Genomic DNA, 21,307 nt, shown 5'->3' on the forward strand with positions numbered 1-21,307 from the left:
ATTTTCTGTGTCACTTAGAGCACTTCAGGCTGGGTTAGGGCCATGTCAAGAGAGTGTCCAAGTTCAAATTCATAATTCAGAAGCTGGAAAGGTCTGTTACCCTGATACCTGCTAAGCCAGACCCTAGAGCTTAACCAGACATGAAGTCAGAGGTCTGAGCAGGGCCAGAACACTATTTTGGGAAAACATGTCTGATTCCAATGCCCCTTCTCAAGTTCAATTTTTAAAAAGATCTTTGAGCTGGGCATGATGGTGTATGCCTTTATTCTTAGCACTTGGGAGACAGAGGTAGGCAAATCTCTGTGAGTTAGAGGTCAGCTTGGACTACACAGTGAGTTCCAGGACAGCCAGGACTACACAGAGAAACCCTGTCTCGAAAAAATCATCATCATCATCATCATCATCATCATCATCATCATCATCAATCTATTTGTATGTGTGTTTGGAAGTTAGAGGACAACTTGTAGGAGTCAGGCCTCTCCTTCCATCATGCAGCTCCCAGGGATCAAACTTAGGTCATTAGGCCATCAGGCTTGGTGGTACACGCCTATCAGCTGAACCATATCACCAGCCCCAAGATCCTCAATATAAAGATGAGGAAACTAAGGTTCTGGAGCACAAGTGTGTCAAAAGTCCAAGGCTCAAGACTTCTTTTCCCAGCACCACATGGGATGGCTGCAGTAGGGGCCTCATTAACACAACAAGTCTTGGGGACCCAGCAACTGCTGCTTCACTGCTGACTGGGACTTCCCCTGGCATCTGTCGTGACCTGAGACTGGAAAGTCCAGTCAGTCACAGATGGCCAGTGTGGGGTATCCATGGGGACTCGGGGCTCTGGAGTCAGGCAGGTAGGCTGTCTTGCCACGCTCCACTGCACACTAATAGGTCCTTGACCAGCTTTGACCTGACTCTTGTTTGGAGAACTCCTTTTAAGACCTTGTGTTGCCCAGGCTGGATACATCCCAACTCAGTAGGCAGCCAAGGATGACCTCAAACTTCCCGGCCCCCAACCTCCATCTCCTGAGTGCTGGGTGTGGGTCATCACATGGGGTTTATGCCGTACTGGGAATAGAACTCAGAGCTTCATGCATGCTAGGTAGGACTCTACCAACTGGAGCTACATCCCCAGTTCTTGTCAGAGAGGCTCTCGGATAGGTCTTGGGTGGAAGACACAGAGCTATCACCCAAGCCCTTTACACATGCATGGGCATCCCTTGAAAGGATGGCACATTTCTTACAGAAGTGAACCAATGTAGGCACACCACAAGCCAAAGTCCATAGTACACAACAGGGCTCATTCCTGATGTAGTAACAGGACATCTACCATCATTATATCATATGGAACAATTTAGCTCCTCCTGCCTCAGCCTCTCAAACACTGGAATCACACTGCACATTACAAAACCCAGCAGAAGTTTTCAGGCAGTCTACCTCAGCAACTCTTCCTCTCATCTATGGTACATACTGCTGCCCAGCCGGACTTCTACTCGTCCCATTTTATCCAGTTTGAGACTCCATCCCACATTCAGGACTGGTCTCCCTCTCAGTTAAACCTCTTTAGAAACTCCCTCAAAATCCTGACCAGGTGTCTCCCGGGTGATTCATTTTTAAAAGTAACTGTTATACTAAAGATGGCCTGTATTTTCTTATAGGATGGCTTCTGGGGTTTTGTGATATCTTTTATAGTTTTATGTTTTACTGATGGGCCTTGGTCTCACTTGGCTTTTTAGATGAGGACACTCAGTCTTCGGCATCACTTGTTGGAAAGACTCTCTTCCTATGATGCCCTATGCTTCTTTACCAGAGTCCCTCTGGAATTCTTTTTTTTTTTCCAGTAGACACATTTAGTAAATAATATCACACTGCTTACTGTGATGGATAATACTGTCAACTCAGTGGGACCTGCAATCAATTCAAAGATTGATTCGGTTAAGCCTCTTTGAAGAGTTCCAAGACATGTCCAGAAGTGTGTGTCCTGAGTATTTCCAAATCTATTCAGATTGACAGTGAAGGTTAAGCACTGTAAACGGCAATGACAGCTAGCTCCTAGCAATGAGGACATCACGAGTTAATTTTCTTTAGACAGGGCTTCATGCAGCCCAGGCTGCCCTTGAGCTTACTGCATAGCTGAAAGTGAGTTTGGATTGCTCATCCTTTGACCGCCATATTCCGTGTATGCCGTGCTGGGACTGTCCATCAGCTGAGCTACATCTAGGCTGCTAGTCACTTTCTTCTCACACAAGTGAAATCCCTGTTCAGATCAAAAGAATTGTGTTTTGAGAACACCCAATTAGTCATGTCACAAGGTCCTCAGAGAAACACTCACTCTCAGAGGGCGCTTCCCAGACCAAACACCCAGCTGCCTTCCTTTGCGCACTTCCCCAGATTGACCACCAGAGGGCTCTCTGAGCTTAAGAACCAGTCCTCTCCTCATACCACCTGGGCTCTAGCTCAGTCTGAATCTGGCCCAGCAGATGTCCTAACAGTAGCGTAACAGAGCTCACTGCCAGTAGCCACCATTCTACAGCTTACTTGCTGATCACTTGCTGGAAGTCAGTCACCTGGCATGACTATTGTCCCAAGTCATCTAACCTTCCTGAAACCCTCCTGACATAGGTTCTGTTATCTCCATTTATGGGGAGGAGGTGAAGCACAGAGAAACTAAAATAGCTTGTATTATGTCAGTAATTTAAATGCACAAGGTGACTGAGTTCAGGAGTGATGAAGGTTTGAACCCAAGTCTACTCTGCATGTGAGTTTGTGAAGCCATCTCAAATACAGGACCCTAGATAGTCCACACACAGCAGCAGCGAGTGTGACCCATGGGGCAGCCCAGAACTCTAATGCTAAGTGGTACCAAGAGCCAGGAGAGGCAATCTGCTCAGTCTTGAGGCTCTGGTCCAGGCCTCTCCTGTATCCCTACATCTGGCCTTGAGGACATTAAGAGTGATTCAGCAATCTGGAACACAGCGAGCAGAGAGTCTGAAGGAAGGGAACAGAGCAAGGACCCCCCCAGCATGTCGGCTGAGGGGCTGCAGGAGGCAAGCAGGGGGCAATGCCTGCTGAGGGGAAGATAGAGACACAGCTCGACAAGCAACAGAAGACTCCTGTGTGGTGCTGCTGGTGTGTGTGTCTATGTGTGTGTTGCCAGGGGCGCCCACAGAGTCAGTCCCAGGGCTATCAAGGCCTTCAGGAAAGAGTGAATGTATTCACAGGAAATACAAAGACATGGGAGATCTTGGCAGAGGCTGGATGCTATGACCAGAAGCCTTACGAAGTTTCTAGAATTATGATAGAGGGACTCAGCCGGAGAAGTCTAAGCCATTTTGAGCTGAAGATAAGGGAGAGACTCAAAGATCTGACTGGAAAGGAAGACAAGACATGACGTTCTAGGATGGGGAGTGACTTGCCCAGGGCCTACAGCTGCTTCAGGGGAAAGGGAGTCACTGTCACTGTAGAACATGGTGAATTAGTGAGCTGCCACTGTGTTAGGGCACTGATCCCATGCTGATTGACAGCCTGGGCTGCCTCCTGAAATGCATGAGTGCCCTCTGACTTGTCAAAGACAGTCTAGAATTTTCCCAGATTCTCTGATAAGCCTCCAAGGTCCCACCAAGAAAACCGCTTGGTGAGATTAACGTGAAGCTAAAAACATTAGGAAGTCAACTGACTGTGCAGAATACCACTCGATCTAGGTGACACTGAGTCCTCAGGGACAGGCTTACCCCCAGGGCAGACACTGAGGGGAGAGACACTCACTTAACCAATGCCCTCAGGAGTTTAGCATCGAGACAAGGGACCGAATACAGAGACTCTCATCATCCACACCACTGGTTCCTGGGCCTGCCAAGGTTACCAGGCTCTGTGGACGCTTCAATCCCTTGTATAAACATGTAATATTTACCTGTGACCTAAACAGGTATTCCTACATACTGCCTGTCCTCTCTAGATTATTTCTCACACCTGAGATCGTGTGGATGAGAGGTGAGAGAACCACAAAGCCCATCCATATTTCATACTAAGTGCAATGTTTCTTCCTATGTTCAGTTGGTTGAATCTGCAGCGGAGGTACCTATAGACCACAGAGGGCTGATAGACCCACATCTCCCTAGCACAGCGAGGCATAAAGCTAATCAGAAAACAACATGTAGCTGAAAGAGGAGCCATAAATTCCCACCAAATTAGCCAGGGAAGATTCCAGAGACAAGTTGAATCCCCACTTGGGAAGCAGAGGCAGGTGAATCTCTCTGAGTTTGAGGCCAGCCAGATCTACAAAGAGAGTTCCAGGACAGTCAGTGCTTCACAAAGAAACCTGGTCTCAAAGAAACAAAACAACAACAAAAAAGTTTGAGTCCCAGGCTGAGCATAGACAAGGGCAGCCAGCTAGGTCAGGCACAAGTAATGATGTGAAGACTCGGGGCACCGCGACTGAGAATGTGGGCAGCGGGTTCCCTCTCACAGACGGCAGTCGAGGACTAATGAAGGCTGGGATCAGAGCAATGTGGGTGGCCTAGGTACCCAGCATGTCTGGGGGTGGGAGGCTTCTCTGTGCCCACTGAAGGAGGTGAAGCAGATGAGATATGGTGAGAGTGGTGGGAGGTGGGAGCCATGGGTCTCAGTGGCAAAGACAGGAGGCAAGACCTGGCTAGTTAGAAAATGTTAATCTCAGATATGTTTTTAACCTCCCCCCTGCCCCCTCCCCCCGCCAATGTCTCTGTTTGCAAAGGAGATATTGCCAGAAGTTTCTTTCCCTGGCTCAGAGTATTAAATAAGATGCTATATAGGAAACTGTTGATTGTCATTGACATAAAGTCTCAACACATGATTCTACTGTTACCATTGAAAAGGCCGCCTCTGGGTAGTTCCCACATCCACACACCTTTGTTCCAGGGTCAAGGGCAGCATGGTATGGGGAAGAGGGAGATTACCAAAGGCTATAGGGAGGACCTGGGGAGATGGCTCAGTGGGTAAGAATGTTTTCTACACAAGCATGAAAACCTGAGTTCAGATCCCCAGAACCTACATAAAAACCTAACATATCGACATACATGCTTATAACCCATATCTTAGGGGCAGAGACAGGAGGATCTCTGGGTTTGGCTAGCAGCCAGTCTAGCTCCAGGTTCAATGAGAAATCTTGTCTCCAGGGAGTAAGCAGAATACCCAACATCCAGGTGTGCACACTTGCACACATATATATGCATACACCACACGTACATCAAATATAAATATTTTAGGTGAAGGCAACCTTCTACATTTTTACTGAGATGGTCTCACCAAGTTGTACATTGAAAAACAGGCATATTTTGCTATGTATTGATGAGAATCCAATTTATTTAAAAAGATGAGGGAGACCATGGTCTAGGACAGTGGTTCCCAACCTTCCTAATACTGTGATCCTTTTATACAGTTCTTCATGTTGTGGTGACCCCCCCCAACCATAAAATTATCTTTGTTGCTACTTCATAACTGTATTTTTGGTACTATTATGGATCATGATGTAAATGTGTGTGTTTTCCATTGGTCTCAGGGGGACTCACGTGAAAGGGTCATTCAACACCACCCACCACCCACCCCAGTAAGGAAAAGTAACCCACAGATTGAGAACCGCTGGCCTAGGACAAATACACATTCAAGGTTCACAGTCTCTAAGCACATCTACAAAGGGCAGAAATGAAGAAGCTGCCTGCCTAGGAGAGAGTCAGCCTGCTGTTGATCATACGTATGTCTCCAGCAGAGCAGGGCTTACCTTGAGGGACCAGGAGATCTGGGGATGCAGATTATAGCCATTACACATGAATGAAGCCTTGGCACAGATGACCCTGTAAATAAGTACTTTGACTCCCTTCAGTTTTCTAAGCCCTGCATCCTCTGACACTCCCCGCTGAGGATGTAAGCAAAAAGAAGAGGCAGGTACCTTGAGAAACACTTGAATACTGGGACCAAACCCTGCAGTGTTACAGCTGGCGGCCTGTAAAGACTGACAGAGTCTTCCTTTGGGACCTTAGGATGACTCGGTCTATGTGTGCACACACAGTCATGCACCAGACCAGGAACAGGAGTGGTGAGCCACATATGCAATTGTGACCTAATTATTTATTCTGCATGGTGAATTGTTAGCCACCTCAGTTAGTGTGGCTGACAGGTGTAAAACTCCTAGGGCTGGTCTCCGGTCGGTCAAGTGTGGAAGCCCAGAAGCTGTTGCTGTGGTCTAGAGACAGGATTTATCCTCAGGGAGGCCACAGTTTAAGAACTTTCGGATGAGAGGAAGCCACTCACACTAGCAAGGATAATCTTTTCTTTACTTAGTCAACTGCTATAGATGTTAACATTTGCAAACACCTAGACCCATATTTGAATGAAAAACCAAGTTGACACCTATAACTACCCACTGGTATAAGCAGAAGGCATCGAAACTGCCTACCTAGGATTTCAGGAGAATATCGAAGTGGTTTAGGGAGGCAGGATTGTTTCCCCTGTCCCTTCATCAGATGGTCCTAACCTGAGTGACTTTTTTTTCCCAAAGTGTGAAAACAAGGACACAGTTTGCAACCTCTCAAAATAAAAAATAAAATTCATTTATTGAAGTGGAAATTTAACACAAGATCCATATGTGCAACCCAATGAGACCTAGAAGCTCTGACAAGACCCACATGTGTACGTAATGCATGACTGTAGGCACACAGCTCACAGCGCTGTCTGACATGACCCACATGTGTACGTAATGCACGACCGAGTAGGCACACAGCTCACAGTGCTGTCTGACTGTTCAGACTCTCTGAATGGCAGCACTCTCAATCCTTGATTCAAACATCTACTGACAGTTTTATGATATAGACATGGGATTTTATTATTCATTAAAAAATCCAGTTTCTTCAAATCAGCTTGATTTAAACCAAAGAGCAGGACAAACGCCAGGTTCCCTCCAGCCTCATTTTCCGCTTCTTTTTTCTGATAACTACCTATGAGACGGTTTAATGTCTCTGACCAGGGAATGACTCGGGATACACAGAAAAACACCGGCCAGACGGAAGCTGGCACGGCCAGCAGGACTAAAGAGCCTTCAAGTATTGACCACAGTTTCAAAAAATGAGCCACATGGCCTGCTTTCCCTTAATGGTATCTGATTTGTAATGTACTTTGGAAAATTAAATTCTCAAGCCAACCTGGCACCACCCTCCTGATTGCCACATCCTACCACTCTGTCTGGTTCCCATATCAGGCCCCAGAAAGCCTGTGTCCCAGTGGGAGTGGTGGCTGGGGCTGGCCAGTAGGGAAAGCAATCCCATGTCCAGAGCCCTCAGCAGGCGTGTGAAGGGACTAGAGAATGCTGTAAACATGATCTGAGCTCTGCACTTCTGGAAGGATCAGGTGAAACAATGGTGTCCAAAGAGCAGACACTGAAGGGAGGGAGAAGTCTGAGGATGAGAGGGGCTAAGGACAGGCTCTGGGATCTACCTTCAGATCACTGATGACACTTAACCCAAGACTTCCAGCAGGGAGAGCGGACAAGGAGCACCTGCCGGGAGGTGTGGCTAGAGAGGTGAGGCGGGCAGGCCTAAGCTAACCTCTACCTCTCCTGACCCAGACAGCAGCACACGTGATGCCACAGCTGAGAGCACAGTGGGTAGCTCAGGCTGGATCACACGCTTCCCAGCAAGTGCTTTTTAGTCTGGGATAACAGATCTCTGGAGATAAACTTCGGGTACAGACAAGGACTGGGCTGGCAAGGACTGAGCATGTCTGCCCCTGGGGCATCTGGATTCAGGCTTAGTCTCCATAAGCCTTGCCTATATTGTTCTGTCCAAGCTCCCATTTATCTGTGTTTTCTCACCAGAGGCCATCTGGCTCCAAACTGACAGTGGGAGGGGCCAGGAGGGTTCTGACTCAGGGCTCCTAAGTGCGCTTGGGCTGTGTGCAGCGCCTGGTGACACGAGCTTAGCAGCTTCCTGGTGTCCATCAAGGAAGGCCCTGATCTTGCTCAAAGAGTCAAGTCACCAAACTGGCAATGCCTCAGGAGCACAGCAAGATATCAAAAGATGTAGGCCCTACCAAGGTATCAAGGAAGCTGCCATCAGTCAAATGCTACAGAAGGCACTCCACATGGTGTCAGGCCAGGGGCCCTAAAGAGATAGCTGGCCTTGGACAATGGGTCTAGACCTGGGTAGGAGTGCCTCTAACAGTTCTGAGAACAGTCCCCCCCACCCAGGAAGTCAAGCTCAGGTGGCTTCTAGGAGAGAGCCTAGCCCACAGTTGGGTTGCTGGCCAGTGTCTGAACCTACTTTGGTCACTTTCCAGCCTGAGACTTCAGAAAGCAAGGCATCTGTGAATCCCAGCTGGCACCAGGCCACATAAGCACCTGTAGGGATTCTGACGCCAGAAAAGAAAAAAAAAAAAAGCATTGCTCTCCGCGGGGCCAAGTTAACAACACCTCTTCCTAGCAAACAGCTGCTGCTGTAGCCAGAGACCATCCTTCCCATCCTGTGACCTGGAAGTCACTCAGCAGGCTCTGGACAGAACAGCAGGAAAGGGCTTGGCTGCAAGATTGGGCTACTAGCTTCTGTCAAACACGAAAGCAAGACCCTGATAAATTCTTGCTTCTTTCTCGAACTCAAGGTTCAAGGCAAATCCTACCTCCAGGTTAAGAGCCTGGTAACCAGAGTGGAGGAGACACAAACTGCTCTGTCGTTTGCATATGTGAACACGCACACGTGTGCAGAATCTCACACACACACAACTCAGAGATGGGGAGCTAACAACTGTCCTTTGGACATCTTGACATCAACAGGGTAGCAGTGGTAAGCCACAGACTCTCTCAGAGGACTCTAAAGGCACAGCTTAAGGTGACGGGGCTAGAAGCCAGGTGACTGTGGGAGGCATAAGAGGGGACAAGTATGGTCATAGTTAGTGTTTAGTGGTTCCTTGGAAGCCCAGGATACAGAGGCAGTTTGGGGCAAAGTAGGGCTTCTACTCTCTCCCCAGGAACTGTAAACAATGACCCTTGTGCCTAGTGTCTATGAAGAGGAACCTCATCCTGCCCTTAGTACTTCCCAATGCCCACATGGAGTCCATCTCATGAATGGAAGTCCACACACGCACGCGTCTTCCAGAGGTGGTGCATGCTCACATGATCTGCTTGAGATCTCTGAGCCGGCTGGGTATGGCAGCTCATGCTAGTAATCGCAGTACTTGAGGCAGAGACAGGACCGAGAGTTCATCATCCTTGAATACACAGCAACCAAGTTCAAAGCCAACTTTGGTGACATGAGACCCTGTCTTGAAACACAAAAACTAAACAAAACAAAACTAACTAACAACAAAATGGCCTCTAGGCCACTCAGCCAAGAGGGCAGAGGGCATATCCATGGTCCCCTGGAGCAGTCTCTCTGTGGCAGGAGAAGCCAAGTGCAAGTTGCTGAAGGAGAAGTAATCCACCGTGATGCCAGGTCTGAAGTCAGAGTCCGAAACCTAAGCTTAAATACACTATAAATACCTCCAGTCTGGGCAGCATCCTTGATAAAGGAATCAAGGGGCAGTACTGTGACCTACACAGAGGAAATGAGAAAAGAAGTGATGTGGCCTGTGGGTTCCCCAAGCCAGACAGTAGATGGAAACCTTCAGCATTCAGGGCTGGCTGTCAACTATTGGGGGTGGGGGTGGCCAGAACCCTCTCAGGACTCAGCTGGGTGAAACAGTGAGGTACAGTATTTGGGAGCCCGATGAGAAAGAGGCCTGGCTTTGTAAAACATGAGAATCCCCACTTATTTAATCTAGGCCTGGCCCTGGAAAGGAGAAATCATCGGGAGCAGGAGACTACCTTTTAAATAAAGTGAGCTGTGCAATGGGAATAATTTAGGCGTGGCAGGTCAGATGGGGGGAGGGGGGAGCAGCGGGGGGGAGGGGCAGTGCTGAGAGAGGAGGCATGATAAAGGAGAGCAGTGATGCACCATCACAAGTGGAGAGTCTGCTTCCAGCCCTTCCCCCCAGTCTCAGTCTCATCTAGCCCAGGTTACCCAAGGGTCCAATGCCAGATAGAGGAGTGCCCAGGCAGCAACCCTGCCTTTTTCCAGAGGCTGAACCATACCTGAGGATGTGGGGACACTACTGGGAAACACACACAGGGTGGGGCTGGGCAGGTGGAGGGAGCACACCCAGATCCTTATATGAAGGCACTGGTGGAACTGGTAGAGGAGTCGCTATGGCTTGGCTGGATCAGCTCACTCAGAGACTCGTAGGTCCCCACCACGAAGCCCACGAAACCCAGGATGCTGATGAGGGCGTCCTTGATGACGGTCAGGGGGCTTATGCCCTCTCCATAGTAGGTGGTCACCTCTAGCAGGGGCGGGATGATGAGGGCCAGGGCGCTGCTGCTCACGGATCCCACCAGGGAGATGACTAGGTCCAGGCGTGGGATGAGGATGGCCAGAACACCTGCAGAGAGAGGGGACATCTTTGTTCAAGAATGCCCGGGACTGTAGGAGATATGCTCATTGTCTGGAAACTTTTAGCCTAGGTCCACGTTTAGAACTGAGAACACAAAGAAAGTTAAGATGCTATCTAGTCCAATCTCTGGGCAATATGTGATCAGATTTACAGAACTACTATGATCTCCTGGTTCTAATCCCACATATGTCTGTCTGTCTGTCTGTATGTATGTATGTATATATGTATATATACTTTATATATTTATTTTTTGACAGCACTGTCCCAAGTTGTACCTTACCGTGTCTTGAATGTCTTACTATGTATCTTAGGCTGCCACTGAACCTGAGATCCTTTTGCCTCAGCCTCCCAAATACCGGGATTACAGTTGTGTACTACTCTCTCATCTGGACAACTAGTCTCTCCCAAAGGGACAACTGGGTGAAGGTAGGGGTGAAGAAAAGTAGGTGGGCCTTTTTAGGGACCACTCACTTCCTTACTCTGATAGAGCTGCAAACACATCAATCTTCAAGCACCAAAAACAAAAGACCACATACTGTCATCACTTCCTCTTCAGAAGACACCATGATAAAACCCATGATAATTTCATCAAATACTTTCATGGTGGAGGGACAGGGGTGGTTCTGCCTGAAGACTGTCCTCTAGAAAAAGCCCACTGTATCAACCAGCCACATCAGTCTTGGGACAGTGTACAATGTAGGCTTCTCAATGTTTAGAAATTCATCTTCAGAATTCACAGTGGACTTGAACAAACTCATTCTACGGGGTATGGACATCTGCATTTATGAACACAGGAAAGCTTAAGTAAATGACCACCTCACCCTCAACTGCAGCTCAAATGTAGTTGGGGAGAGTGGGAAGAAAGATGAACTCCAAGTGGGGTTTAAAACGAGGTTACAGAGGCTGCAGAGATGGCTTAACAGTTAAGAGCACTTATGGCTCTTGCAGAGGATCCAAGTTCAATTCCCAGCACTCATATCAGGAAGCTTACAAATGCCTGTAACTCCTGATCTAGGAACTCTGATGTCCTCTTCTGGCCTCTGTGGACACTCATGTGCGCACATGCATGCATGTGTACACACACACAATTGAAAATAAGATCTTTTTAAAAAATGAGGCTGGGGACTGGAGACAGTGATCAGTGGTTAAGGGCTTTGGCTGCTATTCCGGAAGATGTGAGTTTTATTTCCAGCACGCACATGGTGCTTATCTCTGGTTCCAGGAGATCTGATGCCCAGAGACCAGGAACATATGTGGTAAAACATCCATATACATAACATTAAAACAAGAAAGTGGACTTTATTTATTTATTGATTGATTGATTGATTGGTATGTACCTCCCTATTTTTTGTTGGATATATACGTTGAAGAAGAGGAGGAAAAGTAAGGAAACATTAGAGACATCAATAAAAACAGACGCCAATAAGATGTATGGTTATAATTGAAGACAGTCACGTAAAGATGGAAAGTGATTCATCAACCAACTTTGCCACAAGAATTAAAAAAGCAGAGGAACGAGAACAAAATGAAGCCACACAAGTACATACTTGACTTGCTGCTACCCTGAAAGGCCTCCTCTGCCTCCCACAATTGCTTCAAAGTCTCCTGGGAAGCCAGCAAAAGCTATGGAGAGGGAAGATGAAGGCGCTGCCTCCTCTCACAGGACAATGCACAGAGGAGATCCCAGCAGATGGCAGAGCGGAACACACTCTCAGAGATCAGACACAGCCCGGCCCTGTGAGTGTCCTTCAGTGTAAAGAGGGGGAGTGAGGCCCTGAACCAGCAGAAGAAAAGCAGAGAAACAAAGAGGATCTAAGGACAGGATGAGGTCCAGAGTCAGGGACTGCCACCTCCTGCAGGGCCGGGTAGGAATAAGCAGGTCCTATGCTTAGGACATTTTATAGTGACAGACCTACTTTTTCTGGAGGATCCACATTAGGGAAAGGCAGGTTATTTGAATGTTCAACATTCTGTCTTATAAAGCCCTTTAAATTCAAGAACCAGGCTCTTGGAGTTGTAAGAGATAAGCCACTATGCACACAGAAGCCTCTCCTCAAAGCTGGAGCTAATCCTAACCCAGCCTCAGAAGAGACCCAGTAAGTGCACATCTGGAGCTGCTGCAGGGGTCAGGATCACAGTGCAGCCTATGTGGTTGCTCCAGACCCTCCCCAGCTTAGCTCCAGGAGAGGGACTGGACTCTGCCAGAGAGCAGAAGGAGAAGTCAGATTTCTGGGTGAGCTCTCCACAGGGCTGGAGAGTCCATAATGACCAGATTCAGTCTGCAAGAAATCTTAGGAGATCTGCCCAAGGTGAATTGAAAGGATCAAGGTCATTTCTTTACTTCTAGAGAGTTCTTTCTACATAGACGACAAGAAGGCTGGCCTTCCACTTGCTGTCCTGGCAGAAAAACAATGATGGGCCGTGCCTGTAATTCCAGCACCCAGGAGGTAGAGGGACTAAGGTCAGAGGTTATAGGTCATCTAACACCATAAAGTTGACCTCTGCATGTACCTCACTATCACACATGCATATAATAGTAAATAAAATAAAAAAATAATTCAATTCCAGTTCAGTTTACAAATATGTGTGTGTGTGTGTGTGTGTGTGTGTGTGTGTGTGTGTGTGTGTGTGTCTGTGTGTGTGTGTGTGTGTGTGTATGGATATGTGTGAGGTAGAGGGGAAAATCATATAGACCATAATTATTCCAAAGGTGGAGGCTAGGATCAAACAATTTAAGGACATTTCCAGGGAAGTCGTAACATAATAAGCAATGAGATGCTTGCCCCTAAACAATAAAACTAACATAAAAGCCTAATTTGAAAAACTGCAAATCTCCTGGAAATCCAAATCAGAAGTTAAGGACGAGTTGGTCAGGGATTCCCTGGTTGAACTCACAGAAGCAATGAGGAAAATGTAATTTTTAAAAATTTACCTTACTTTCAACAAATAGAAAACAAGGTGCTAGTGATATTCTGATTTTAATGTTGAAGTCACACCCCTTAGCTCAGGGTAGGGGAAATAGGAATAAAAAAACAGAGGAAAACAGCCAGGTTAACAGATGTTTAAAATGAACATACAAAAAATATCTGGGATCATCTATCCAGGTCACAATGGACAGCTATTTAAAACAACAAACATATACCTTCTATGAAACTAATGTGTTCTCATTAGACAAGATGAAGTAGCTAGCTACTGACTGAGAGAGAAGAGGTCTTGTGTATCCCAGGCTAGCCTTGAACTCTTGACCTTCCTGCCTCTACATCCCAGTGAGGGGATTTTGTTGTGTACCATTATTTCAGTTTATCTGGTGCTGGGAATGCATACTAGGTGAAAACCCTGACCCTGCAGTGTCTTTTAAATACTTACCTATTTTAGATGAGATAGTAACAGTGCCTTCTATTAAAGTTTCCAGTTCTCACTAAGGATGTGGTTGAAGTGGCTAACCACCTATCTAACTATCAATTCATCCATATATCCAATCCATCTTTTTATCCAATTATCTACCTCTCCATCCAACCATCCATCCACCCACCCACCCATCCATCCTTTCATCCACCTATCCAGCTATCCATCTATCCATTATCTCTCTATCTCTCTATCAACACAGGGTCTCATATTTCCCAGGCTGACCTCAAACCCCTGGTCCTCCTGCCTCTAGCTCCCCAGTGCTGGGATTGCAGGTATGCACCCCCACACCCAGTTGATGTGGTGCTGAAGATGGAACCCCAGGGCTTTATGAATACTCAATTCATACTACAGCGCACTACAAACTGAGCTACATGCCCAGCCCTCTGGAGGGGCTTTTAGATTGTTGTCCATTTCAGTTGGGATAATCACAGTGTCTTTGTCCTCTACTGGACTTTAGGCATCATCTGTAAACTCCTGCCCTCACTCCTGAGTTCTTTGCAGTCACTGAGAACAGCTTCTTCATGCCCTGGTTTATGTCTCAACTCCAGCAGTATGTCTGTGTCCCAGGCTCTCACTGGGGACAATTCAGGTGTCCTCTAGCCTTTAAGGAGACGCAGAGATCACCTCTTCTACTCACATGTCACACAGACCATGGCAGTGCGCACACAAAGGTCCACCATCAGCTCGAAATGCTCAGGCACTCGGGACACAATGGGCGGGATGATGATCTCGGCGGCGACATAGAACTGGAGCGCATACGTGAAGAAGATGCCTATGGAGTACAGCAGCTTCACCGACTGGTACAACCTGCAGAGAGTGTGTGCTCTCAGGAGACTGATGGTGCACTCCGACAGCCCTGGACACAGCCCAAACCCGCCCTGTACCCTGGAGACACTGGAAAGGTCACCAACCCACACAGACTTCAGACTGAGAAGTTTTATGCCTGGCTCTCTCTCCTCCCACCTATCCTATTTGTCTGTCTGTCTGTCTGTCTGTCTGTCTGTCTCTCTCTCTCTCTCTCTCTCTTTCTCTCTCTCTCTCTCTCTCACGCACACACACACAATGCAAATTAATTTTTAAAAAAAGTCCCCCATAGCTTCTATGCAAGGGAAGGCTACAAAAATGAAGTGTTAATTCATAGAAAACTGTATAATTAAGTCACAGTGCCCCTGTGTAGCTCTTCAAAAGGAGGTGAGCCAGACACAGCATAACACTAGCACTCGGGAGACAGGTAGATTCAGAGTTCAAGGTCAGCCTCTGCTACATACTGAATTTCAGACCAGCCTGGCTACAGGAGAACTTTTAAAAAACAAACAAACAAACAAACAAAGCCCCACCACCATCAAACACACATTCTTACACACTCAGAGCGGCACACTCTGAATATGGAGACTGTGGCCACAGTGTGGTAAAACATTCTCTATGTAACTTCTGTATCTGGATTCTCTGCCTGTGCACAGGAACAAACGCCCTTCCCATGCAAGTCAGGAATCTTAGAGTCAGCTACTGGCCAGGGAAGCCCCCTGGGAAGGAGCACAGGCCCCACCCCATCCCAAAATGGCTGCCTTTTACCATAGACCTCTGCGACTCCCCCAGGAGGCCACTGACATGCCATGGGGTACTCAACTTGCCCCTAGAGCACAGATCCCTAGAGCTTTCTGACCTGACTCAGCACACACGGGGAAGGCCACTCTCTTCAGCAGAACTCCACCTTCATCAAGACCTGTGCATATGACGCTGAGAGCCACTGGCCACTCTTGAAATTGATTTAAATGTCGTACGTGTGTAATGAGAACAGGTTATCTCTGTAGTTGAGTTAAACACCCAGATGGGGATCTTAAGCTGTAGGAACACTTGGGGTCGGGAAAGTGTTTTCCTTCTCTCTTGCTAAGTACAGACAATAAAAACTCTTTGAGGAAAACAAATCCTCTGCTGGTGGTGCTCTGAGTTAAGCCCCTGAGCCCTGGAGTCAGGAGCCCCGTGTTGAGACACCCAGGTAAGCTTGCACAGGAGCACAGGAGTGACTTTGCTCAGCTGGGCTCAGATGGTGTGGGCAGGCTGTGTCAGGTCTTCCTGAGCTAGGCACACCTTGGGGAATGAGAACACAGCCCCAGCCAGCATTTGAAGGCACATGCAGTAATTCAGAAGCAGTCCTGGAGGGAAAGATTGAAATCAGTCTGAACAACAGCCCACTTGGTGGGAGATGCAATGAGCTTTATCTTCAGACGCCTGCTGACTAGGGATCCTATGCTACACACTGACCCTACTGAGCCAACAGTTTTCTCAATTTGTCCTCCCCCAAAGTCTCATAACTCAGAGTGCAATAAAACAGCTGCATGGGAAGGCTGCTCTAGGTCCCTGGGCATTAACCAGTTTCTCGGTGTGGGTAAACAATGAGGTTTTAGTCTTCCAAACAGAGGCTGCTCAGCACATGTTTTGTGACATCCAGGTACTTCTGTAGGTCTCAAGTGATTCCCCATAGCATGCCCACTGGGAAAGACACTTGCTGAAGGACTCCCAACAGTCCACGGTGAGACGCTCTCACTTGCACAGCACACCTGTGACTAACCAGGCAGACCGCCCTCCAATTGCAAGAGTCTGGAATGGCTTTAGGCACACAAAGTGAATACTCAGCCCTTTGGGGGTCAATATTTCCCAGGAGAAATGTCTTAACAGGTGCAGATTCACACATGAATTCAGTACAAGCTGCTGAAGGGTCACAAGCTCTGGATAGGAAAGTGACAAGAAAAAGCCACATTCTAACCCATAGTCTTCTGGAAGTTTCCAATCCTTCCACATACCAGCAGTTGGGCAGGTTGAGGGTGATGCTGCCCTTGATATTAGCTCCAAATTGCAGGTACCCCAGGCTCCCCAGGCTGATGTAGAGTACAGTGATGATAGCCATCCCCAAATACAAGATCAATGGAAATTTCTGTGCGTCCTTCATTTTGTTCTCAAGGGGTAGAACCTATAAAAAAGTAGGAAGAGAAGGTGAGCATGTGAGAAAAAAGTGAACACCTGACAAAAATAGCATTATCAGGGGACTGGGAAGATGGTTTTGCCACTAAGGTACTTGCTATGCATATATGTGATGCCCAGAACCCACAAAAAAGCTGGGTGTGGTGGCATGCATCTGTAACCCTAGCACCTAGCAGAGGTGGATTAGGGTGGGAGGACTGACTGATCAATGGAACCCACAGACAACAGTCTAGTTGAAGCCAAGAATTCTAGGTTCGGTGAGAGACATCATCCCCAAAAACTGAGTGCCCAGGGAAGACAGCTGATGCTGACTTCTGGCCTCCAAACACACAAGCACACACACACACGCAGGCATACAAGCATACACATTCATGCACACACACAAAAACACACACATGCATGTACACACACAAAAGCACAACATGCATGCACACAAAGCACACAAATGGATGCACATAAGCATACACATGCATACACACACACAAAGCATGCACATGCATGCACACAAGCATATACATGCATGCACACACACAAAAGCACATACATGAATGCACACATACACAGAATCATAAAAAAAAAAATAGAATCTCTATTGCCAGACCTCCAAGTATACTTTCCCCAAACTAGCTGTAGCCAGTGACAGCCTAAATACCTGATACTCCCCCACCCACCTCCTGAGTGCTGTGACCAGGGGCATAGGCCACCGCATCCAACTCAAGAGATAATTTTTGATGGGGTTTCTTGAGCACTAAGGCAAAGTCAGTGAGGACAACAGGTTGGGGTGGTGGTGGCAGGGAGCACTCAGGCCCACAGGGAGCACTCAGGCCCAAGCCATAGTACCCTTCTTACCACTCCAATGCCTTCAAAAGCAAAAATCGCCGTGCCAAAGAACAGTGGGTAGGTCTTCCATGAAGCCACCAAGGGGAGGTGGGTGGGGTCTGGGATCCTCTGGAAAAGATGAGCAAAGCCAAGGACTAGTCAGAGATCTGGGCTTTGAAGAACCAGTCAGAACACACCTTCTCCTAAATCCAAGATTTCAGAAAAGGAAGAGGCTGACACAGATAGGATGGAGGCAGTCTGCCTTTTTCCCTCCTCCAGTCGGGAAGTCCCCACTTGCTTTGGATAAAGATCTGCCGAATAGACCACAAACCTCTCACATGCTGATGCCTGCATAAAGCTTCACGCTCCCTCACTTGGTGATATCATCCCCAGACATGTGATATAAAAGAAACTCAAGAGATAAAAGAAACTGAGCACTTTAAAAACATCAAGAGGCACATGAGTAGAATGCTGAGAAATGCTGAGGAAAGGTACCAAAATGAATATATTTAAACATGAAAGTCAAAGCTTAGGGTGGGGTGGCTCAGTTGTTAGGGATACATACTGCTCTTGCAGACGACCAAATTCCCAGCACCTACATTGAGTACCTCTCTACTGTTACGTGACCTCAGGGGGATCAGACACCCTCTTGTGATCTCCACGGCTCATGTCCTCATACACACATACCCGCACATATATGCATAATTAATGTTTTTAAACTTTATTCTTAAAGAAAAAGAAGAAGCATTTTAGTATGCGGGATGTAGACAAGTAGGTGTCTCCGCTGTAACGTGAGACCTGAGCACAAGTTCACGTAGTAATTATTCCGGAGTCATGGATGAAACTAGAACAGGTGCTACCCATGGGTTAGTGACTGACAGCTACCAGGTTTGTCCATCAATCAGATGGAGCTGTGAGCGGGGAGTTTCACAGTTCACAGATATGGATGCTACGTGACTGAGACAGGTGAGCAGGTCAGCCATCATCCCATCAAATAAGTGACGCTGACCACGCTGGCCTACAACTCAACCAATAAAGTACAGAGTTCCCTGTACAAAGAAGCTTGCAAACTATCAACTCAGCTTAACTCTAAAACAAGACCAACGAATTAAAAGCTCAAGAAAAATGTTATAAAACACATAAACTGAAAGACCTAGGTGGAGCAACTCCTTTGGTCTGTCACTGGAGGCCTATCTGGAGTAAACATTTGTTCCCATCTCCTCAGGAAATTATGTAACATCTCATCTAAATATGCCACATGTAGGCAGTGTTGTGATCTTTCCATTTTATTTCTCCTATTCCACAGGACGGAGTAGGGCCTGGGCTCCTACCTGGACAATGAACTGGTATATCATGATCAGGCTGACGAACATGCTGATGTTGGCCAACAGGGAGAAGATGGACAAGATACGCAGGTTCCTGATGAAAGATAGCAGCACCAGGAAGGGCAGGAAGGATAGCATGTAGAGTCGAGAGTCCATGGTGGGCGTCAGGATTACGGTCTCGTTGTTGTTGCAGTTGGTAGTGGTCCCATTGGCCGCCTCTATCACCTGAAACCAGAAGGAAGGAGAAGCCCTGAGTGACAGAGCAGGTGAGTATCTTGCTGGAGAGGGTCCTGAAAGAGGATCAGGTGTCTGAAATTGGGATTAGATGTAGGCCCCTCTGGAAGGCTGAGTCTTCATTGTTGCAAACTGTCTGAGCTGGGTTTGACTATGTTCCACAGGAGACAGATGATAGGGGGAATTTAATGGTAAGTTCTTCCCACCCTTGTCTTAAGCACTCCTGATGTTCAGGAAGCCAAGAGAAAAGCCTGCGGGCCCTGACCCATCTATACTTGGGATGCCTGAAATGAAGGGATGCACTCCAAAGAAACATTCAAGTCCTTCCTTCCAGCTATCTGGACTCTGGCACCCTAGACACTTGGAATTTCCCCTAGGAATACCATACTGAAGGAAGGAAACCTGGTGCCAGCCAGATGTGGAACTAGTCTCCTGGAAAGGGGAGGGAATATACACAGTGCCAACAAGCCAGCCTGTCAAACCACTTTGCAGGAGAGACTGGAGTGGAGACAGCAATGGGCCAGTGATGGGCAGGACCACACTTTGACCAGCTATCGTTTTCCTTCTATTTAAACTTCATCTCCTGTCAGGCCCCTGAAGATGCACTTGGTGGGTCCATGAATTCTTCCTCCCAGTGAGGTTACACTGAAGAAGTCTTTTCCTGATCTTCATTATCAATCCTGCTCTTTTGATTGACTTATCAAGGACAGGTGGCTGTAGCTGGCTTATTAGGGATCGAGGGCATAGACTTAACTCCACAGCCTTTAGGGACAAGGGTTTCAGACACTCCATGTCTAGGAGATATAACCCTGGCTTCTGTCAAGGGCTGAGGCAACTTGACACTTAAGCCTGCCCAGTAGTTGTAGAGAAATGACAACTGACACATGACAAAGGTCCCATTACCGAAGGCTTCCAGAGGAGAACAAAGACAGCACCACCTGCTGCAGCTTCCTCCTGCATGCTACCCAGGAATAAATAAATACAAAGCTACCCCAGACCAACCTGGGAAGAGCTTCTTCTCCTTGGGTAAAAGGTGTTGAGGTTCTGTCTTTTACTGTCTATTGTAATGCGAAGTGCAGGCTCCCAAGACCTGGAGTCTTCAGGTAGCCCCCGTGACCTGGCCCTCAAGTTAATTGTGATTGGTGAATAAAGATGCCAACAGCCAATAGCTGGGTAGAAGAGACACAGGTAGGGTTGAGGTTTTGCAGGTCTAGGGGTAGGGAGATCCCATAAGGAGGGGGAGGGAGGAAAAAGACACCACAGAATAAAGGAAAAATGAGTAGAGGGAGGAGAGCCACCAGTTGGACTAAGAGCACCTCAGATGAAACATAGTAAATGATATCAGAGTTATCGAAGGCAGATTCTAACGGCATGGAGGGCAGGCAGCTGCCCAGCTATTGTGCTGTCTAAGGCATATTAAAATGTAATATTTTTTACTACAAAAAGGACCTCAGGTCAGCTGGTGGTAACACAGGCAAGGCAAGATCTCTTTACATCACAGGTGCTGAGACGAGAATCAAACACCAAAGGTTTGATCCAAAGCATTTGGCTTGGAAGGAGCCTTGGACCAAATCTCCACTCGACTCTCGCCCTTCCCACTTTTTCAGAAGAACTCTACCTGTTTAAAGTTGTCCGCCAGAAACACAAAGTAGACGCAGCAGAATCCCAGCTGAGTGACAATGAGGAAGAAGTCCACGATGCGCCTGCAGAGAGGGTGAGACAGGCACAAAGCCCGTCAGGCCTGGGAGCTTCCCTGGAGATGAACATCTGTGCAGCTGTCCTCGCCTTCTCTTCTCAGGGGATGACAAAAATCGAGCTGTGGCAAGGGACAGGGTGGGCCAGTGCCACTGGTACAGAGTTTGGGGAGTACCTGTGCTCTCCACATCCCCTCCCTGGTTCTTGCCTCTCTGCATGAGCTCAGGGCATCACCAGAGCATAACCTGGCCCCTGTCTTCTACTGCCCACACACTAAACTCATTCTTCTTCACTAAAGCTACAGAGAACCCTTGGCATGAAAGGCTAGGAAGCAGGCCCTTCTCCTACGACTCCTACAACTGCGACCCAAGAACTGATCCAGTTGCAGGTCAGCTAGCGGAAGT

General features: G+C 47.6%; 1 protein-coding gene across 1 annotated transcript in view; it reads right to left on the reverse strand.

The window, feature by feature from the left end:
- Positions 1 to 6,556: 6,556 nt before the first annotated feature.
- Positions 6,557 to 21,307, reverse strand: part of Slc36a1 (solute carrier family 36 member 1) — a 32,002-nt gene continuing 17,251 nt past the window's right edge. The window contains exons 6-11 of the mRNA XM_028775954.1: positions 20,827 to 20,911; positions 18,981 to 19,199; positions 17,680 to 17,778; positions 16,653 to 16,819; positions 14,489 to 14,658; positions 6,557 to 10,431 (exon numbers count right to left, since the gene is read on the reverse strand). Of these exons, the coding sequence (XP_028631787.1) occupies positions 10,160 to 10,431; positions 14,489 to 14,658; positions 16,653 to 16,819; positions 17,680 to 17,778; positions 18,981 to 19,199; positions 20,827 to 20,911 (1,012 nt within the window). The 3' untranslated portion in view covers positions 6,557 to 10,159. The remainder of the gene's footprint in view (positions 10,432 to 14,488; positions 14,659 to 16,652; positions 16,820 to 17,679; positions 17,779 to 18,980; positions 19,200 to 20,826; positions 20,912 to 21,307) is intronic.

This window comes from Grammomys surdaster, unplaced genomic scaffold, assembly GCF_004785775.1.
Source record: "Grammomys surdaster isolate TR1022 unplaced genomic scaffold, NIH_TR_1.0 262, whole genome shotgun sequence".
Taxonomy (NCBI): Eukaryota; Metazoa; Chordata; class Mammalia; order Rodentia; family Muridae; genus Grammomys; species Grammomys surdaster.